The sequence below is a fragment of the Nipponia nippon genome, unplaced genomic scaffold, assembly GCF_047370975.1.
Source record: "Nipponia nippon isolate SJK-2023a ecotype South Korea unplaced genomic scaffold, ASM4737097v1 scaffold_1, whole genome shotgun sequence".
Taxonomy (NCBI): domain Eukaryota; kingdom Metazoa; phylum Chordata; class Aves; order Pelecaniformes; family Threskiornithidae; genus Nipponia; species Nipponia nippon.
The window spans coordinates 50,253,331-50,274,513 of NW_028262290.1; the positions used below are offsets into that span (position 1 = coordinate 50,253,331).

The 21,183-nt window shown below is 41.4% G+C and overlaps 1 protein-coding gene across 7 annotated transcripts in view; it reads right to left on the bottom strand.

The window, feature by feature from the left end:
• TAF4B (TATA-box binding protein associated factor 4b) overlaps window positions 1-21,183 on the bottom strand; it is an 88,684-nt gene that overhangs the window by 50,515 nt on the left and 16,986 nt on the right. For 6 of the 7 annotated variants that reach the window (XM_087736030.1, XM_087736038.1, XM_087736046.1 and 3 more), the window contains 5 exons: window positions 9,569-9,717; window positions 8,696-8,803; window positions 4,404-4,571; window positions 4,168-4,290; window positions 1,921-2,010 (listed from right to left, as the gene is read on the bottom strand). In XM_087736030.1, the coding sequence (XP_087592156.1) occupies window positions 1,921-2,010; window positions 4,168-4,290; window positions 4,404-4,571; window positions 8,696-8,803; window positions 9,569-9,717 (638 nt within the window). Of the gene's footprint in view, window positions 1-1,920; window positions 2,011-4,167; window positions 4,291-4,403; window positions 4,572-8,695; window positions 8,804-9,568; window positions 9,718-21,183 lie in introns of those variants that run through there. The other variant, XM_087736074.1, reaches the window with a different exon arrangement.

Consider the following 21,183-nt stretch of genomic DNA (forward strand, 5'->3'; position numbering starts at 1 on the left):
AGGCCAGCACCAGTCCTCGTAGCACCTTAGAGAAGTGCTCCTGAAGTCACCTTCCATTTGGCACACAGTCCTGTCACAGCTGCTCAGTGTTACAGACCAGACCTAATTGGTGTGTATCAACTACACATCCTTAAGGTAATTTGGATAAAAGCAATCAGGTTTCAAGAAGTTTTAAAGGATGGGTAACACTACAAAGTCAGCTAACTTCAACCATGACAATGTCTAAACAAGGTTTCTTAAGTCACAGTATTTCTTTGTTAATATAGCATGCAACAGGGAGAGAGCACCTTGTCAAGGATGATGGGGTACGGATACTGCCCAAAACAGAAAAGCCTAGATGATACCAGTACCTGGTAGCATGCCGCAGGAGAAACATGCAACAGCTCTGCTGTGATGGGTCTGGGTCTGACCCATACTGATGAACCCAACTTAACTCCTGTAGAACTGCCTCGAGGTCTGTGCATCACACGTAGCAGCTCTCCACATTGTGGGATGGCTTATTAACTCAGGCCGAGCACTTCTGTGAGTGCATCAGGATAGTGCTGTGCCCGAGCTAATAAACCCTTGGGGGACCCAAAGGGGTAGAAGCCTCAGCAAGTGCTGCACAGCCACCCCTTGGCTCAGCTCAGCTCCTCTGCATGAACAAGCCCAGGGCTGTCAGGGCTCACCAGCCCTTGATGAGGTCTAGCTGTGCCAGACTTAGGCTGGATCTGTGTGGAGCTACTGAGGCTCACTTGCACTGTTTTGGGAACACAGCACAACAGTACCTGAGCTGGCCCCACGCACACACAGCCAGCCCACATCCAGCAGGGTTCATCAGCCAGGTCCCTCCAGAAGGCAGCTACGCTACTTCTAAAGCCAAACATTTAAGAAGCCTCCAGGGAATTAAAACAGAGAATAAGTAAGTGACCAATATGAGAATTTTATATCAAGCCCTGCAGAGATGCCTGTAGTCTTCTAGCCTCATGGCAAACTTTCTAGCAAAGTATTTAAAGGCTGCCACTGTAACAAAAATAGTCATCCCACAGTTGAACAGATTAACACCAGCCATCAACATTATCACATGCATTGTTATACGTGCTGTCAAATACTAAGGAAGAGGAGAAACTCCAGAAAACCTCTGTCCCAGCTTTACCACTTAACTGTTCTTCCTTGATTCTCCACCTTGCCTATAATGAATGCCAAGGAAAAGTACAGCTCTATCAAGCTGAGCGTACTGCGTGCATTACAATTAAGTAAATGTACCCAAGTTTTCCATGTTTTCCATGGGATTTTATGCTTGCCGTACAATAAAGACATTCATTTTTATTTTGTTAATACCATTCTACCATATGATTAAAAGTGTTAAGAGAGCATTTTTTAATTTACATGATTATTTGCTTGAATGGAGGTAGAGCTGTCCTGGGTTACTTTTCCTAAGCTGCAGCAGTCCTGTCAGACCCTTTCTGGAGAACAGGGTGGGGGTTATTTTCCGCCTCCAGTTAAATACAAACCACTACACAGATGAATAGCTTTATGCAGATTCTTTGAGCTTAAATACTGCACAAGCTGTGCACAGCCACTGTTGTCAGTCTTCTGTATTGGAACTCAGAACAGCTACAGTTTTGATGAGAAAGAGGTCATCCTAGTATAACTGCTCTACTGTAGATGCACCAGCTTCTAAAACTTTAGTATCCACTAACAACTCGAGGGCAATTACTCTCCAATTTAAGGACACAGAGTAAATTACTCCTCTGAAATCCTTCTTCCCCCAAAAGATTGTCTTTCCAAGAGCAACAGTCACGCAGGGCTAGGTTAAGCACCATTTCCTCAACTGACCTGAGCAAAATACCTATCTGAATGCTCTGCCTCTTTCCTTTTCTTTTCTGGTCCTCCTCCCTCCCCTCATTAAATACTATATATCCGCAATCAGACACTTACCTTGAGAAAAGGAACTAAATACGGTTGTGGAGATGACTTGAGCTCTACGTACAGCTTTCTTGTAAATTCTTCTGGTTCAATTTTTGCTTCCTAAGAGGAAAGTATAATTACAATGGTAAGTTATAACTATGAATCTACCACATTTTTTTCCCAGATGTATCCAAATTCATGGAAATTTACATTATCATGGAATTGTTCCATTTCAGTACTCGAACGCTTTTTTCCTCCTGTATTTTTAAACAAAAGGTTTTAGGATAGGATGATGTTGTAATTTAGATATAGTATTTTCAAATTAAATTACTTTTTTCAACTGCAGGCAGTTAACACACTTAAGGATACTTGTTCAAACACCCCTTCACTGAAGTGAACTGATAGAAACAAGTTTATAAGTAGCACTGATCCTTTTGAGTACCTCATTGTCATGCAGAGACATCTAAAATCCACCATGAGTACTTTTTTCTGTAAAGGTAGCTTATCTGCACGAAGATCAATTTAAAGAGACCAGAGACAAAAGACAGCTCAGTAGTTTTTGTAAGACAATTCTGGTCTAATGCATACATAGCATAATAAAGCAGAACACTTAACATTGTCTTTCAAAAGCAGGAGAAACTGAACATCGGAACATCACTTCTGCATACCACTATGGTAACAGCCATGGGCCTTGCAGAGTACAGCCTTCTTTCTTAATGCTTTCCACTCTGCCGCAACACAAACACCTGACTCAAGGGCTTGGGAGGGTTAGGAAGCTGCAGCAGACTTCCGAGACCCCTCACTCACTACTTCAGTGCCACCACAACAGGGCAAAGGTGGTGGGTAGCCCCAGACACTGCTGCCCTTTCTCACCCTGCCAGGTGAGACCCTGCCAGAGTCACCAAGAACATTACCTCCTCCAAGAAGCTACAGACACACGAGGAAGAGGGACCCCAGCACCAATCTCTGCCTCTGCAGAGAAATTACTCCTCTCACCCATATTCTCCTTAGGAACAACTGTTCCAAGGAGCTACAGGACCAGAGCAGGGGTTTTAAGGACTGTATATTCACAGACAAACAGAACTTGCAGCAGCTCTCCTACTTAGTCAATTGACCTGCTGCCTGTTAGGTCTCACTGAGCTGCGGATGCAGGTCACCGAGATTGCACCGATACAGATGCAGTGATTTGGTACACTACATCTCAGTGCATACAAGGCGCTTGACACCTACTTTGTGAGATGCTGCCTTAAGGACCATTTTACTACACAGCTACCATTTACCTGTTTCCCTCATACATATGAAACATTAATTTATTTCACATTTAAATCATATACACATACTGAATGTGAACTACAAAAAGCAAACAAGTACACAGCTAACGATGTATTAATGTCTGGTAACAACTGTTCTTAAAAAAAAAAATAAAGTACCGTAAGTACAAGAAGAAACAACTCCAGTATTTTCCTACAGAAGCAAGGGGTATAGTCCAGCAGGGACACAGAGGCAGAGGAATCAAATTTTTGCAAGGCTGCATCTTCAAACAATCTGCTCTCTGAAATTACACCTCTATCTACACCACGCTTTTCTAGACTGAAAAGTCCTTTGGTACCACCAGCAAAGCCATCCCCCTCCACCAGCCCACAGCCTTCTGCTACAGTGGAACAACAAAACAGCAGCAGCGGTCAAATGCCAAGACAAGAAGTGGCAGGAGAAATAGTTACCAAGAAAACCCAGCTGTGCTGGGGTACAGCACGAAGCAGCATACGTAAGCCACCTGCAAGGAGAGAGAGGGGTTGGCAGCCACCATGTTATTTTCTCCATCCCACTGCTTAAAGACACAGATAATGTCATGCTTGTTCCACTGGAGCTTCACTATCAACCTGTCAGTCAGTTCTGTCTTGGAGTAAAGCAGTAGTACGGACTTAGCACTGCACTACAACCTCCACAGTAATACTCTTGCCATTGAGGACTCAAAACTACACCAACATGAAAAAAAAGTAGCTCAGATCCAAAAGCTGTATTACCATTATCAGCTCCTCCTGCTGTCAGTTACCTGTGTGCATAAAATGAAACAGAAATGTGAGTGGGAAAAATACAGCATGGGATCTAGTCAAAATAAGAGTTATAATGTAAGACTTAAAGAGGGCCAGATGTACTCAGCCACAAATCCAACTCTTCAGCTGTTTAAAAAAAAGAAGACAAGGAACAAAACTATGATGAAGTCAATGTCAAAAACGATACACAAATGATGGACACTTTGTTTAAAAAAAGTCTCACCAATAGATTTTGCACCAGATTCTTCACGTTCTGCCCCATCTCAGGGGCTTGAGGTCCACTAGATGCCAGTTTTATTAGTGTAGCAAGAAAATTCTTGCATTTCTTCACATTCTCTAGCATCTCCTAGTGTGGAAATAAAGAGAAGACTGTTAGATGCTGCATTGGCTCTCCAACCTCTGATGAATATAGAGAATGTTAATTTTTAATTAAAAACTTTTTTTTTTTTTTCCCCTTACTGTAGAAGCGCTGGTCTGTGCTACTGTTGTGCCCTCTGCTTTCACAGAGACTGCCTTTTGGGAGATAGCTTGTGCAGGTGGTCCTGTAACTGGAAGTTTTACAGGTGTTCCAGTACTCGAAGGCTTTACAGCAGTAACTGTAGTAACACTAGCTGTTGCAGCTGCTGGCTGAAAAGAAAAATTAACACTTTTTAACCGAAGACTAACGTGACACACATACTGTATTCTGCTAGAGTACAAGCTAGCACCCTCCCCTCCACACTACTATTTAAAACATGAATAAATGATTTTTATCTTTGTTTTTAAAGTTTGGATTCATTTGCTTTGAGAGGCTCTATTTAAAACAGTAAGTGACAGAACTCCCACAGCCATAACTCTGTTTTTAAATCAAGGGCGGGGGGAAGAAATGACAAAGGCTCACCCGGACTGAAGCACTGCAAGCAACTTCAAGTGAAGAGAGAAAGGTGAAGTTGTCTTGAAGAAACCATACAGTCCAAGGCTAATGAATTTTGGGCAAGGCTAAGCCAGGCGATACTATGCTGAAGATAAACACGACCTCAAGTGATTATTTATCTTCCTTTCTTCCCCTGCAGCTCCTCTCCTAGTTGCAATATCCCTTACTCCTCCTATCTCACATGCAGTAGGCAAAAGATGTCGTGTCCACCTTGGAAGGATGCATGTGCTAGCAGAAGCAGTCAGCTGAGCAAATGCACCTAACAAGTTCCTCCTGCCTTTTCCTTGTGGGCAGCAGTTTGGACCTCTCTCCTCTGCCCAGACACAAACCCTCACAAAATTCAGTTATTTTGAGACATCTTTTTAGAATCTCATTAGAATTTACCAACAGATTCAGAAGCTCCAGCAACAGGAAAGTAATGATGGTTTAGGAAAAAAATAAGAACACAATTTCCTCTCTCCTTTGCAACCAGGCTAAATAATAGTTGCCAGAAGAAAACCCACCAAAATGAAGTATTTCTACTTTGGATTTTAAAGAAAGAAAAAAAAAAAACCACCACACACAAAAACCCACATTCAAAAAAATCCAACACAGTTGTTCTGATACAACAGAATACAACATGAGTAAAAAACTTTGCCTCTACAAAAACCACTACTTTCAATTTCTCAACTTGAAAACTAAAAAGCCCGATCAAACCTGCAGGTTACAGAAGAGTTTCAGGTTAGCATTTGAAACCTGAAGTTGGTGTCATTTCTCCTCCAAACCACTCAAGAGAAAAGGAAAGTCTGGTTTTGTAGGCCAAATTCTAGGTTCAGATCTGTGCCACACAATTGCTTTCACTGACTCTTAACACACTTAAACATCACAGTTTATTCCAGCAATCACAAATTAATACTTGCTAATTGCATTAATGATAAGACAGTAGCACAAGAGTCCAACTTAGCCTACCATGGATAAAACAAAAACTGATCAGAGTTGGACAGACATCATGTAGAATATCAAAGGGCTTTTAAGTCTTTCAGGATAGGGAAAATTAGTGAGCAAACATTTAAAGCTAAAGCAAAACACTCGCACTTTTGTTGTTTATTTATACATTTTTTTTTTTCCTGGGTGGGTCCCCCCCTTCCCAAGCTGCTGCCAGCTTGACATGAAAGAAGCAGGCAGCTACCAGCAAGCTTTCCAGCTTAGGCTCCCACTGTTGGTAACACTTTAATAGCTCTCTGCAGGATCTTTGCCACCACCACTGCCTCTTCCAAGGATGAGGCTCAACAGCTCTAAGACCACAGGGAGGCAAACTGGGCACGAGAATCCCACAAACAGATGGACGGGAAGAAGATGGAAGGGGACAGAGTACAGATCTGTCAAGCTGCAATGCCCTGGGCTTTTAAAAGCCGAAAACATGAGGTTCACGGGAGCTGATCTCTTGCAAATTCCAGCGTGTTTACACATCAAGACCAGAACGGCATTTTATCAGCTGAGGGAGGGAACAACAGGAAGTCTGCTGGACTCTTTTCCCAGGAAGATGAATATATGGGAATTAACTTCTGTCATCTGCCCTCAACCTTTTTCACTACTGACAATTCTCATTCTCACTTTGAGCAACAGAGAAACAGTCGCCACAAAAAATGGCATTAATCCTGCATATTTTGAAGTCATTTCAAGAGAAGAAGTGCTCTGCATCTAAATGAAAGTGCCCCAGCATGATGCTAATTAGATACTTTGCAGCTTCGTTACCCCATCTGGGAAGAAAGTGAAAAATAAAAACGTGCAGGTATTTTGTCTAACCTCAGAGCTTAAACATTCAGGAACGTCAAAAAATGGAAATATTTTTGTAGATTAGGAGAATAATCCTGGAGTCAGTAACCAAACAGAGATACAGATAGTAGAGATACACTACAGATAGTAGTGTTCAAAGTTGTACTTCGCACAGGATAGGAGATACACAACCAAGCCAAGGATTAATTGCTCTCCACTGTCTCCCAGTTTTTGTGATGACATCATACTTCCACACCAACACTCCTCTCCTATGACCTCAAAAAACTGTCAAGACTAACACCAGCAAGTTCTTTTAGGACTGAGGAATGAGCCGCTGCCAAGGAAATCAGACCCAAGGACTCTTTCTTTCTTTCTTTCTTTCCCCAGATGGTTCCTGCAACCTTATGCCCGGACTCCCTTGTCAGCACTCTTCTCTTGTCTGCCCCAAGGTGAGGAGTGAAGTGGCCCTGTGATGGCAGGACGTACCCATATTGCACCTATTTACTCTTTATTGTACAAGGAGCTTGTACAGAGGGCTTTGCAATCATCTGCAAAACAGAGGGGCTCCAACGAAGCCACTCCAAACAGAACGGCACTATTAAGTTTAAAAAGGAAAAGTTAATAGCATGATGAACCTCAGTGTTTATCCACATGAGAATGTGAGGACAAAGGTAGCTTCATCCATCAGACGGAAAAAATCTTTACCTTCATCTCTTCTCCCCAGTGCAAGGGTAGTGTAACATATAAAAGCAATAATCATCTACTAAAGACCTCTATGCAGAGATCACAAGCACATGGTTTGCAAGCTAGTATTCCAAAATACAAGTGGGTAAGGAATACCTGTTACTGTTCTTAGACACAAAGCATATGTTGTTTCCATTCTAAGCAAAACAGAAAACGTATTAAGAGAGGCCTCTGGGTTTTCTCCTTTAGCCCCAACATTATCCATCTGTAGTGAGAAGGAAAAGAAAAAAAGATCACAGACAGAGCTGTGAGTAGTTTTCAGTTGCTGATACAGAAGAACAGCAGGAGGACGAATTTGTAAGACTGTTAGTTACCGCTGTTAGTGAACACATCCCCCAATCCTTCAAACACCTTCAAGGTCAAGAACATACACCCAGCGTGGTTTTTTGAATGACTGATCCTGCTCATTTACTGAGTGCTCGGTCAACCACTACAGCCCAGTCTCCTTCAACCTCTTGTTCACAAGAGAAAAGGAATGTATAAGCCAGACTTCTTCCCAGTTTCTTCTCCAGGTTATGAGAAGAACAGAGTATTTTAGCTGTAGAAAGAAGCAGTTTTCTTTTCATCACACATGCTTATCCAGAACTCTGGTCCCCAAGAACAGAGGAAGAACTGTATCTAGGAGACATCTCATACTCTACAGGTAGCAAGAGCCTCTTCAGAAGAGTCCTACAACATTTTTCTCTGGAAAAAAGAGAAATAAGACCTGAGAAATAAGACCTAGGAAATAAGACAAAAACCACAACCTTAAAAATAATAAGGCATTTCCAACCACTGTCTATTTACAGTCCTATCTGTGGAACCTGTCTACGAAATTCAATTAGAGAAGAGAGGTTTTCAGCTATGACCTTCCTTCAGCTTTTAATGAGAGGAAAAAAAAAAACCATAGGCCTGAAAAACAGCTTGACTAGTGCAGACAGCTCATTTTCCCCTCAACAACATCCCAGGTATACTTTATTCCCCTAAGGAATCAAGGAACCCAAACAGGAGAGAACATTAGGAAGTCTCCATCTCCCAGAAAAGTGTCAGCTAGAACTTGAAAGAGCTGTGTCATAGAGTACAAAAGCACTGGAAATGGCTCTCTGAACTATTTATTTTACCCATTGTTCATGCGCTATCTACTGTAGTGAGAGAAGATGAGCTGACACACACTGGCAGAAGCATAATTAAATTATGCATTTAAAAAAAGACATTCAGGAAAGAATCATCATGAGGACAAAAGTTACCAGCTCAGTGAAAACCACATTAGAGTTAGAAATAACAAGAATGCATCCATATTTTCTTCAGTTCTCTCTGTCACTTACTCTTATTCCACCACACTGTAAAGCTTGCCACCTACCTGTATTGCAGCAGGTGGCTGAACAGTCGAAGCCACAGCATTTGTTGTTTGAGATAATGGTTTCACAGGAGTAGCTGCTACTTTCTTTAGTAACTGGGTGCCGGAGTTCTTAAAAAAAAAAAAAAAAAATTAAACGTGCAGAGAACAGTTGTCAGATAAGTCAATGACAAAACAGACGCTGAAGTTGGTTTGCATCAAACAGCAGGTACTAAGACACCCACTCTTACAGTAACAATACAGGCATCATTCACATAGCCCATATAGTTTAAACACTGTTCAACAAAGCTATTTGTCTACCAGTTTAATACTCAAGAACAGATTCAGAGACATTTAGACACAATGCCTAATCAGAACAAAACAGTTAAAGGATAAGCATGTTGGCGAGACCTATGCAGAGGGTTGCTTTTTTTATACCCGCTCTTCCACTTACATGCTGACTACATTACAAGAGACGGAAGCAAAAAGCCAGCAGAGCTCACAGAAGAAGGACCATCCTAGGGACATGGAAAAGATCCTCAACTTCACTCAGCTTCAGAGAAGCGCCAGAGGACCACAAGGTTGCAGTTAGCAGTAACCATTTAGGTACGATTTTTGGTTTTGGGTTGGTTTTGTTTTTTTTTTTTCTTAAAACCCTTTACATCATCATCATCAGAGAGGAATTCCTTAATTTGAACTACACCATATGTAATGGCTAGCATTTTTTTCAAACTGAGAAAGCACAGCACAAAGTGATATTTATGCGCAAAACTAAGCACCATCATGCTGTTCAGAAAGCGTTCAAATGCTTATGTAACCCTCCATAACTTATTTGCAAACCCTGTTATAACTACATAACATACAACTACGTCACATTAAAGCTATGAGAGAAGTTACCTGTACAGCACATATTCTGATTGCAGGTGTGCTGGTTGGTAGAGATGGTCTCACGCTTGTGTTATTCTGTGGCTGGCTCTGTGCTCGTGCTATTGCTTGTTGAGATACTAGCATGAGTTGGCCATTACTGCTTCTGATAAGAACAGTTCCTGTTGGAGAAAAACATCCAGACTGTTAGAAATTAAGCAATATTATGGCTTTCCTATGCTCCTGTGGAAGAAATAACTAGACCACACTGATAAGATAATGTAATATTTAGTTTCTTACTCCAAGGAACAGCTGTCAAGAAATGTAAGAGTCAAGCATACATCAGCTTTATTCTGCATTTTATGACAGAAAACAATTCCTAAAGTCAAGAGAAAAACTTAAGTAGACAGCCACATCAAAACACTGTGTATACAAGATGCAAACTGCAAAGCCGTTCATCATCTGAGTCAAAAAGATATTCTGGACATTAAAAAGACAGACACACCACACACACACATTCTGGGATTACTTTAACAGTGACTTCTTTAAGCAGTTCTTCAACCTGCAAAATTCATCACCACTATCACACTTGGCTGCCTCTATACATAATTTTCACTTCTGAACATTTAGGCACATACTTACAGGTGAAGATACAGTTTAGAGAAAACCTGAAGTGGGAACTGAAGCCTGTTTAATACCAGTTCACCGCCTGTATGAAGCCCATCCCCCTTGGTCAGAGGGCAGTGGTTTCCAATGAAAGCCAAGGCCACTCAGACATTTGGAGTTGTCCCTCTGTCAAGGGTCTGTCCAAAAGCATTGAAAGGCATAGTTTTAATCAAAGCAGCTTACAGCCAATAGAGCGATTCCAATGGGAAAGGGAAAATTAAAAAAAAAAAAAAAAAAGTAAGGGGGGGGAGAAAGAGACTCTTCTGCCCTGTTTCCTTGCTTTTTTGTTTTCCTTTCAAACCTACAGCAAAGTCACCCCATGAGCGATTCAACTCCTACCACCTTTCTCCTACCCCATCAGGTGTAAGGACAAACAATTAAACCATTAACAAACAACGAGTATTTTTACTGAAGCTTTCAAATGAAAATCACCCTAAGGAGAATCAGTCAGACGCCACATCACAGTCCCATCTTCCCTGCATTTGGAAACCATTCAGCTACCAATGCCTCCGGCTGCCGCCTCCTCCCTGGCCCCCTAAGGGCTAGGTTCTGGAAAATCCAGACGTTTCATCAGGGTCACAAATACAAAATGCCAGCAGGAAGGCACAGGAGAATGCCAGATAGGTAAAATAAGAGTACCTAAACATTTTTGGAGGACTGCATTAAACTTTCTTGCAACTTATCAAATATCTGAAGAATCCCAGATCTTCTATGCACACTTATGATCCTTCCTAGTGTAAAACAAGCCTGCACCAATGGAATAGTCTTTTTATTACCTCCTTAGTCTGGAAGCTGTCAAAATATTCTGTACAATACAGCCTAAAATACTGCTTCTGCTTGAGTTTAAATGAATACAATGGGAACAGCTTGTGCTCCATGAGTTGGGTTTTGGTTTAAAAAAAAAAAAAAAAAAAAAAGATCAAGCTATAACCACATGCTTAGAAACAGCTTTTCATCCTCCACTTCTAAAAGCATAAGAAGATTTTGCAAGACAACACAAAACTTGGTATAAAATTCTGTAATGTCAACATATTGCTATTTACATAGCACACAGAAAGTGAGACTGCAACAGCAGCATCTAGAGTGATTCCCTCCTTTCTCAAGCAGCCCTTACTAGATGGGGCAGATGCACAAAACAGTTTCATATCCAGAAAAATACTGTTACTCTATCTGACAACTCAGCTTTCTCCTCCTCCACTGAAGTCTTCACTATAATTATATTTAGGTACAGATGGATCTTTTAATTTAATCAATTAATACCCGGAATCATAGAAAACATATCAGATTTCTCTTTTTTTTTTCATGTCATCGTATTTAGACAGTGATTCATGGCATACAATTTATCATCAGTCAAGAAAGGGCATTTTTTTCCTTGTTCACATCACATGTTTATGCAGATTCTAGGGGAGGAGAGAAAGCTGACGGTACCACACATTTTGATAGCAATAGCATCTCTTTCTGCTCTGTGTCTACACTCAGGATTGGCTGAAGTGTTGCTGCTGGAGGTTTTAGGCTTTATTTTTCTAAGCTTGCTTAAAAATGTCATTGCTAGCTCTACTCTTTGAGAAGGCACATATAAATATATCATTTAATTCCTTTAGAGATTTGGATTAAGTGTTTTGTTTTCATGTATTTGGATATTTTGTCACTACTCATTACATTTGTTTTTTAAGCCAAATTATCAAAAGCACAATTTCAACTTCTCTGAATCATACTGCATACCAGAAACAGCATTGTTACCAGTCAACTCGATTATAGGGTTGGCGTTTTTTTGCACTACTGTTCTGAAGTTTCAGTTAGCATTTGCCAGAGATGGAGACCCTGCCTCAAGAGTATCCCATCTTCCAGTCACTTGAATGGAGAGAGTTCATATGCAAATTCATGAACACCTATTAAAAAAAAAAGTAAACAAAAAACAACCACCATAAATATTAACAAGTCCCAGTAGCCCCTTTACATTTGACCATGACTGCAACGATCCCCAACAGCACTGTACCCTGAAACATGAATCAACTTTCCTCCTAGTAACAGGATTAGCCAATACAAAGACATCCCTACTTCATCAGAACACTGTAAGATAACTTTATGCTTATTCTTGGTGAAAGCATCCACAGAAGAAGTTACCTAAGGCCACTCCAGTGGTCATAGCCTTGATTGGAACATATGACTAAGATGATGCCTGTTTCCTTCCATACAAGTTATGGTAAGAACCTGTTCCACTTAGAACAAACATTAATTTCCCTACATTTGTTCCATTTGGTAGAATTTTTAATATGGTGGTCGCCTTTTCATGGCAGTAGCTGATCACAACAGCTAGCAAAATTAGAACTCCAAACCCAACAAAACCAATATTATGGTAAACTGCTAACTACTGCTTTTGTAGGCTTATAAATGCCTGATTCTAGCACAAATAAAGCTGAAGGCAAATTTGAAATGACTGTCATAGCTTCAGATCCACACAGTGAAGAGCCACAAGACATCACTTCAAGCACAAAACACACAGTTCTGGGCAGTTAGAACCTAATGTCACAAAGTGACAGTAAACTGACATGTGGATTGTCTGAAACAGTTTGAAAGCTGTTGAGAAGAGCATTTATTTTTCACTTCTGGTTGCCGCACTTTACTTATACTTTTTCACAACTTAAAAATACCCCCAATCTTTTGATACTCCCTTTCTGCCTTGAAACAAAAGTGACGACTCAACACTGAAGTCAACAGTGCAGGCTCCAAGAGGAGACACAGGAGGTGTCTTCTGCCAGAAGAAAAGGTTCCATGGCACTCAAAACCAATGCCTGAAGTCTCATACACCACATACAGCTGCACAAGCATGAAATGAGGGAACAGCAGGTGATGGTAACCTTGAGGTTCTCAATGGAAAGGTCACGTAAACAGACTTCTGCAGCTACCAAGAGGCTACTATCAGAAATGAAGAGGAGATAACTGCAAGAATCCACATTCTTCACTTGGGGGGAAAAAAAAAAAAAAAGATAATATTTCTTATCAAGAGCTATTTTCACATTCACTAGAAGGCAATTTTTGCCAAACTAAACATGAAAACAGATCAGGTCTTGCAGTCATTGCAACTCCACAGGGAAATGGGGGGGGAAACCTATGAACAGCTGAAATGGTGAACTTTCTTCTAACACCGCTCAGCTCAGTGTTTAAAAACAGAAAAGATATCTGCAATCTCTGACCAAAATATCAGCACCAACTGTAGTTCCTGATCAGCAATCAGGCATCTTTGTTAATGCCAAAGGTGCCCTCTTTTGGGCAGCACTTCCAAGAAAGCACCGTTTACAGGATACACAGTTTGATAGTTTTACTGAAGCTGTTTCAGAGAACAGGAAAGACTTTCTCACCACTTGTGCATTTTGGTAGTAAGAGTAAGGCACAATCCCTTTGGGGCTACAAGGCTGTTCCTGTTTTCAGATCACAAACAGAAAACTTAAGTGACCAGTTAGCAGCAGGGATTAGTTCTTACACGCTTCACTGGAGGACCCAGGTGTCTCTCGCAGATTAACAAACAGCCCTTTGGGCAATGAATTGAGACTTCTGTCTCTAGATATTCTGCCCGTCCTACCAAAAACATCCTTTGGAAAGTTATTTATTTTTCTTGGCTGCTAGAGAAGGCAATTAAAATAAAATCATCTATTTCAGCCCTTTGTTCCCTGCACACCTTCCTTCAGCTGCAAACCTGCAGGAAGGCTGGGCGGGAAGGAACCGACAACTGAAACCCAGCTTGGCTTCCTCCAAAGCTACACAGAAGGAGCCACACTATAGCTTCTCACCTTGAAGAGGTCTCATTGAAATCTACACCCTTTCTCTCCAGTGACCTGCTTTCTCCTGGATCAGGGGCTCCAGAAAGAGTGCCAGGAGTGGTTCCTGCAAAGCTCAGGCAGCCACCACCCAGAACAGCCTCTACTAGGCACACCAGTAGTGCATGCCATGGAAAATCAGAGGCCGCCTATTAAATTTCCATTTGCTGCTCAAACCTGAGATACCTCTGCTGTAAATTTTTGCTGTCCCAGCACCACCAGCCAAGGAAATCCAGCTTTTTCCAAACTTGGTTACAATGCACTTCAAAGTTTCTAAGCTGTAGCTGTGTTTAGCATCCAACCCAGGAATGAAGAAACACAGGTTAGCAGCAGGAGCAGCTTCCGATACCTCTTCAACTACAGAGACAGAACCGAAAACTCACCAGAGACATGAACAAGATAAGAAGCTGTGGGATCACGGCAGAGATCTGTTTATGCCACTGTACGTCAGGCCACCTGCACGGGCTTCACTGTACTTCAAGGAATAGCGTTAAGGAAATCGCACTGTTGTTAATGTAAAGCTGTGCTGCCAACCGAAGCTCAGGGTTTCATCCATCCACACTGAACACCAATGTGTGCTAAAAGCATCCCACCATAATAGCAACTTCCACCACTAGATTTCTACCACATAAGACAATCGCAAGACCATTTCTTAAGCGGAACATCCAGAAGGAACTTCCTGAGATGAATCGGCTCCATCAGATGAACCAGGTGTACGCTGGCAGAGAGATACCATATACTGTTACACGTGAAGCTGAAGTTGTCAAGTTAAGCCACCACTTTGATTACACCGTTTCCAACACAACTGGTCAACACAACAGCTCTTTGGAACTGCTGGCTGGGGAGCAATATGAGGAAATGCAAATAAGTCTCTTGCTCCTAAAATAAAATACAAGCAAGAACCAGCTGCATTAGATCCAACTCATTTAAGAGAACACAAGTTACAAAAGCCACTTTCAAAGAAGGGTAAGTTTAGCTTGTCTCAAAACAAGGGGTGCCTGCACAGGTATGTTGCCAACCTTAGTGAAGTTCACTTTAACACCAGTTACAAATACAGGGCTAAATGAGACTTTCAGGTTCCAAATCAGTAAGTGAGCAGTTTAACAACAAAAATGTTTCAAAACAACAGTAATGTTTCAGTGCTCTCTGTTCCTAAACAAATCTCATTCTTTCATTGAACTACTCAAAACAAAGGGATAGCTTTTAAGGCAGTTACAAAGTAAGAGCAAGCTTTAAAGGGGATGTTTTAGTAGGAAACTAAATGGTAACTAGAAAGGAATATTGGTTTTAAGTTTCTTAGCCTAACTATTTAGGATGACTCGAAATTCAGAAAATGGGGAACCAAATACTACTAATGCATGCAACAGCTTTGAAAATAGTTTTTCTCTCTAAAGGCATCCTTTAAAAAAAAATGCACTTTTTTTCTTCTTCAACCCTATTTATTGAGCCCCACAGATCACTTAAAAGTTACAAAAACACATTACAGGACCGAAGAAGACAGACCCAGAATGGACATTATTAGAGACATTGACTGTTTAGACAGTGATTATATCAAGGTGCATTACGTTGTAGACTGGCTATAAAAGACTACTGAAGAGGCAGAAAGGCTTAACAAAATACTGTGAAAAACACAATAGGCAAGTCTGATACTGAAGTGACTTAACTTTTACATGACTTAAATATCCCTTCTAGTATGCTGGGGCTGTATGTTTTCAGATGAAGTATGGACTGTACTGCATGCCGAACTACTTATTCCCCATGACCCTCACTTGGTACTTAAGTTTTCGTAGATGTCTACAGCAGATTCCTGTACTGAAGATGAAGAAAAAAAGGTGACAGCCCAATCTGGAGGCAACATCTAGCTCTGCTTCTCACTGTCTTAGGAATGAAGCTACAATGAAGATCTGGTGGCCCCCCGAGGTTACTTCACCACAAGCTCCCAATGATGAGCTCTAACTTCTATTCTTAAATCCAATACAATTGACTTTGGACAACTGATCTTCTGGGAAGCCACAAAGATTGCCCGTTTGCGGCTTTTCTTGGGAAAACATCTCTGATTGCTCTTAGATTTCCCAGCACGGTAGAGGGCTCATCTACACCGCATGGGTAAAGTTGAGTTGTTCAGCTTGTAGACTACATCCACAAAGTATTTTACTCTGTACAACAAATCATTCCAACCTTTGGAAGTCAATTTTAGTTGATGCAAGAAGAATTCAGCAATGATCAACCCATAATCAACACTCTTGTGGCAGCAACCAGAATCGCTCACCACATACCCAGGCCCTCAACCAAGTCATTCCATTCACATGTCATTTCCACTAACCAAATAACTACACATCTCAGAAATCACCCCCTGCGCCCTTTCCCTTCATTCCAGGGAAGTTTCTATACTAATGGGTCTTCGTAGCAACGGCTCAGGACCAGTGACTAGCATGTAGATATTGCAGCGTCACAATGAGATGCCTGATTTTGAGTTCCAATGAAAGACACCTTTTGTTTTGCCCACCGATATGGAATTTGTCAATTTCCAGGTCAGGAGAAAAGTTCAAAGGGCATAATCCCAACATGCTTTCATGCTACCAGGGAACACAGGCTAAATAAAATACAATACAATGTTATACCCGCAAGTTCTTTAAAGAAGTTGACTACATCTTTGCCAACTGCACAAACACAGCACTGCAGATTCTTGTAGACTCTGGCCTACAACTTTTAAGGTTGCATCAGCCTCAGATGTCTGGTCACATCTCACCTTTTCAAAGCCAGGGACTAGCCTTACTCACAGGCATCACTGTCCAGTTGATAGCACTGTTTCACTAGCATTACTGTTTCCCAGATTGCCTGGGTTGCTGTGAGCAGCTTTTTAAACCACCGCGCACCCACAACCCTGTCACACTAACAGCTTGAGGGACATACAGCCGCAGCAAAGGCTGCTGCCTCCAGTAACTCCAACCTTTCTCTAGCAAGGTTCTGTGCTAACAGTGGGCACCAGCACCTGAGACGCCCAGTACAGGCACAGCCTTTTCAAGTGTAGGGAGCCAGGAACGGGAAGAAGACATTCTTCTAGACAGGATGCAGCAGAGTCCGATAACCTATTGTTTCAAATGGACACCATGCATCTTTCTGAAGAGTCTAAACAACATCCCCTCTCCTTCCCTCCCTCCAGGAACTAGACACAAAGTGCTGAAAACGGAAAAAAAAACCTTCAGCTAAGTTTCACACATTGCTTAATCAGTAAGTCTTATCCAAGCTGTTGGAGGCTAGCTCCTCATCAATGCATTTTGGTGCCCAGATGGATATCTCTATTTAGCTGACTAGCAAGTGGGCCCCCATCGTGCTGATGCCTTTTCACAGAATACAGGCCCATGTTTTAGAGCTAAGAGTTCTCCTTGACTGCACGCACAGTTGAGCTTCATTGCCTGAGAATACATTTATACCCATGCAATTTTACAGTTATAGTAGAACTCTTGTGCAAAAATATAACTGTCCCAGTTGCAAGGTAGTATACCTTTTATTTATAGCAAACAACAGATGTCCATACCAACCATCTAAAGAAAATCTGGACATCGCATCAATTCTTGGAGGGGCTGTAAACAACTGGCAGGTCATAGATGTCTTCCGGGCATAGTTCCAAGATGGCACTACTGTTTCTATTAGAATTCAAAGTGTATTTATTACACTCAAATCCCCGAAGTTTTTGTTTTTATTGTGGGCAGGCATACAGGATTCCTAGCCAATGCTGTGTTTCACAAGGCAGAATCTTATTTGATATCATGAGAACACCCAGCTCTTGTCCTTGGGCCACATCTTTCAGCAACTGGGATCATTTCCCATCAGCATTTCCCCATCTCGTCTTTGTGGTTTGCAACTTTGCTACTTGAGGCTTGGTTGCTTTCCTATCTGAGTCATCAGACAGTTCCAGGATTGTCTATGGATAAGATGATCTGACTTAAGAGTTCTCCAGGACCCAAGCTACTTCATGAAGGTGCTTCAAGTATTTGCAGAGGACCCAGCTAATGGCAGTGAAATAGTACCTCCAAGAAGCCCAAGTGTCACTTCCTTACTTTCAAGACAACTCCTACTGCATTGAAAAAGGCACTGAAATTATACACCACACTCTCTTCTAGTTTGCTGTGTACTCCTAGTATTCACTAGAGTCAAATTCTTTAAATAGCAAGTTAGGTGCTTGGCACATTGCAGCCATATATATACAGCACACAGCTTTACAAGGACCAGAAGGTATGCCAATACCCTGCATTTACCATTTCTAGAACACTGTGAGCTATTAAGCTGTTACAGACAAATCTGAAACTTACAGAGTGTTGAGCTGTAAATCTTAATTTTAAACCAAGAGATGCTAAAATCATAGCTGGTATCTTGGTAGAGTTCTAACAAAGGACAAGATCAGCCCCCTTTAAATCTCTGTCTCCTTTACATAAGAGGAGAATCAACTCAGTTAATCCAGATTAATTTCACAATGGGACACTTGTTTCCTTGGTGTTCACATGGGGGCCAGCAGAAGCTTGAATTCCATTTAATTTCCTCTAAAAGTACATATTCACCCCTCTGTTGGATGGATTTTCACTTATTTCAAAAGGGCAAGCAAGGGTCTAACACTGAATTTTAACACTGATTACCACCTTGCTCTAAGTGGGATAGAGCAAACAAAATGTCTTGTAGAAGACAGCAAAACCTTCATGGAAGTATTAACTTCTGTCCACATGGATGCTGTGGAAACTGTCACCAAAACTGTGTGATATTTGTCAAGTGGCTAGTATGCAAGCCATATATAAAGGTGTTCTGAATACATTTACCCCCTTCAACACACACCATCGGCTGCCCCAAGCAGACTGCCTAGGAATACAGCACCAAGCAGTCAGCTGGATGCGACTTCGAGGCCTCCACTTGAACTAGATGGCAACCACCACGTGGCAAGCTGCAAGTGAGTCTTCAGGTGTTGTGCCAATCAGGGCATGCTGTTTCACTCACTTGTTAATCTAGCCTGGATATCCACACAAGGAACTTTGACTTCCCAAGCAACTCATAGGAGCAGCCAGTACTAACAAAGCCTCTGCCTCCACCAAAGTGGAAGCGTGCGCTAGAAGAAGTCTGCAAACACAAGCTATGTGTGTGCCATCATAATATCTGACTGTTCTTAGTTCACCAAATTACCCCAGTAAGATCACTGAGCTTCACGAGTTCTCCAGCCTTAACGGACCCTAGACTTGCTCATTAGCAACAAGGATCTTCCATCTGCTGCCATTTTTACCCTGCTTCAGTTGTGATCAGAGATTATTTCCTCAAGACGCTGGTGGAAAAGATCCGTTAGTGGACTTTGTTCTAAAGGTGACCCAGATGGCAGAACAGACCTTAATCCTGACAATTTGAATAGCAAGCCACTTAGAAATATCTGTTGTGATCTCTTCCACTCTGCAAATTATATACATTTTTCTTCTGAAATCATCATAGTTTTCAGAGAAGTAGCTTAATGCAAAAAGAATTCCAAAAAAAAGTATTTGCCTTTGGGTTTTTGTCTAAGTGGTTAGGGCAGTACAAATTATTCATCTCTGATAGGTATCAGAAGCTTTGCAACTTAAAGCAAAACTTGCATATAGAACTGTAAAATGCAATCCTACCCACTAAGCACAGCACAGATTTCTACGACATGGCATGACAAATACTTGGTTCTCTAAGATAACTCAAAAAAAAAAATCTGGTATTGCAAACTACTCAAAATAACAACTCATGAGCTTACCTACTTTATCAGCATCTTTGGGAAAAGAATACTGAAATACAATTAGTATTTCTTCCAGCTGTCACTTGTGTATGGATGATGCTATTTTTACTGCTACAAGCTGAAGAGTCCTTTAAATACTGCAAAAGCAACAGAAGTCAGGCTTACATTCTCTCCCTCCTAAGGATTAAAAAAAGTTTACTATTCACCAATCTGTAGCTGTAATTCTTTGCAATACACTCCAATTGATTGTAAAATCTGAACAGCATTTAACATTAACTTTACTGAGCATTGTATTTCAGTGCTTCAGTATTCAGAAGGCATCTGCGTTTTTTTGTGAAAACCGTAAATCTAGAAGTTAGCTTTATATCTTCTGCCAAGATTTAAATCTTAATTCCCACAGTACTGTGCATTTAATGATATGAAGGCATTGTTTTGCTAGACACATTCAGTCCTGAAAGCAAAATCAAGTTCTACAGAGCAGCTGAAATTTCTACTGGTTACAGCGGAAGACATTTACTCACTATTTTTTAAGTTTGACTTAGTTCCTCAAGCCTGCCAAAGCTTTGCTGATCGCTCCTCAGAAAACAAACTTGACTGGTGTCATCTAACGTGAAGAGAGAAGTTTGCAAAGAATCCATCCCGATAAATGTGCTAAACAGAGGACACTATTGGGATACAAAAGGTTGCAACCACATATTATTTGGCCCCTACTGGTCATCCTACAGCACAAGTATTATGCTCAGACTTCATGAGATTATCAACATCCAGAAAGTGCTGACTTTGAAGGAGTTTCTAGGGTTGTTTTTTTTTTGCCATTGAAACAAGAAATCTTTAGATAGCCTCCTCCTACCCAAACATAATATAAACTAAGAAGTATTTTAAAATCAGTGCTTCCTCCTATTCCAAAGTGAAGGACTAGATGCAAATATGAAAATATCAAATTCCTCATGCAGTTTTACAACTGAGAAACAACAACTAAACATGAAGAGGGAGATACAGAGTACCTTACTTGAGAGGTATTAGGCCAACTTCAAAAGCAGAAGGCAGCAGCATCCAGGCATTTACCAGCCCTTACCTCTTCAGGTTACCTTAGTTTATATATACAATTAAGAGAAACCCGATGAAATCAGGCTCCGTACCACCCCACAGCAGTTCTGGGATACCCGCATCAGCTCTCTCCCTCCCACCCACCAGTGCCTGCACGCCGACTGCCTACCTCTGGCCACGCAGCCCTGGCCACCTGCCATGAACAGCGGCTGGGCTTTCTGAACAGCTACCCACCATCAGCCGAGATAAGCCGTAGACAGCGGCAAACCTGCCAGGGACAAGCCAAAACATCCAAGCGAAGACAACCGAGCTGCAAAGAGAAACCACGAACCTGTACCTGCTGCCATTCCCCTCCAAGTCAGGTGCAAAGGAAACTTTATACAGCG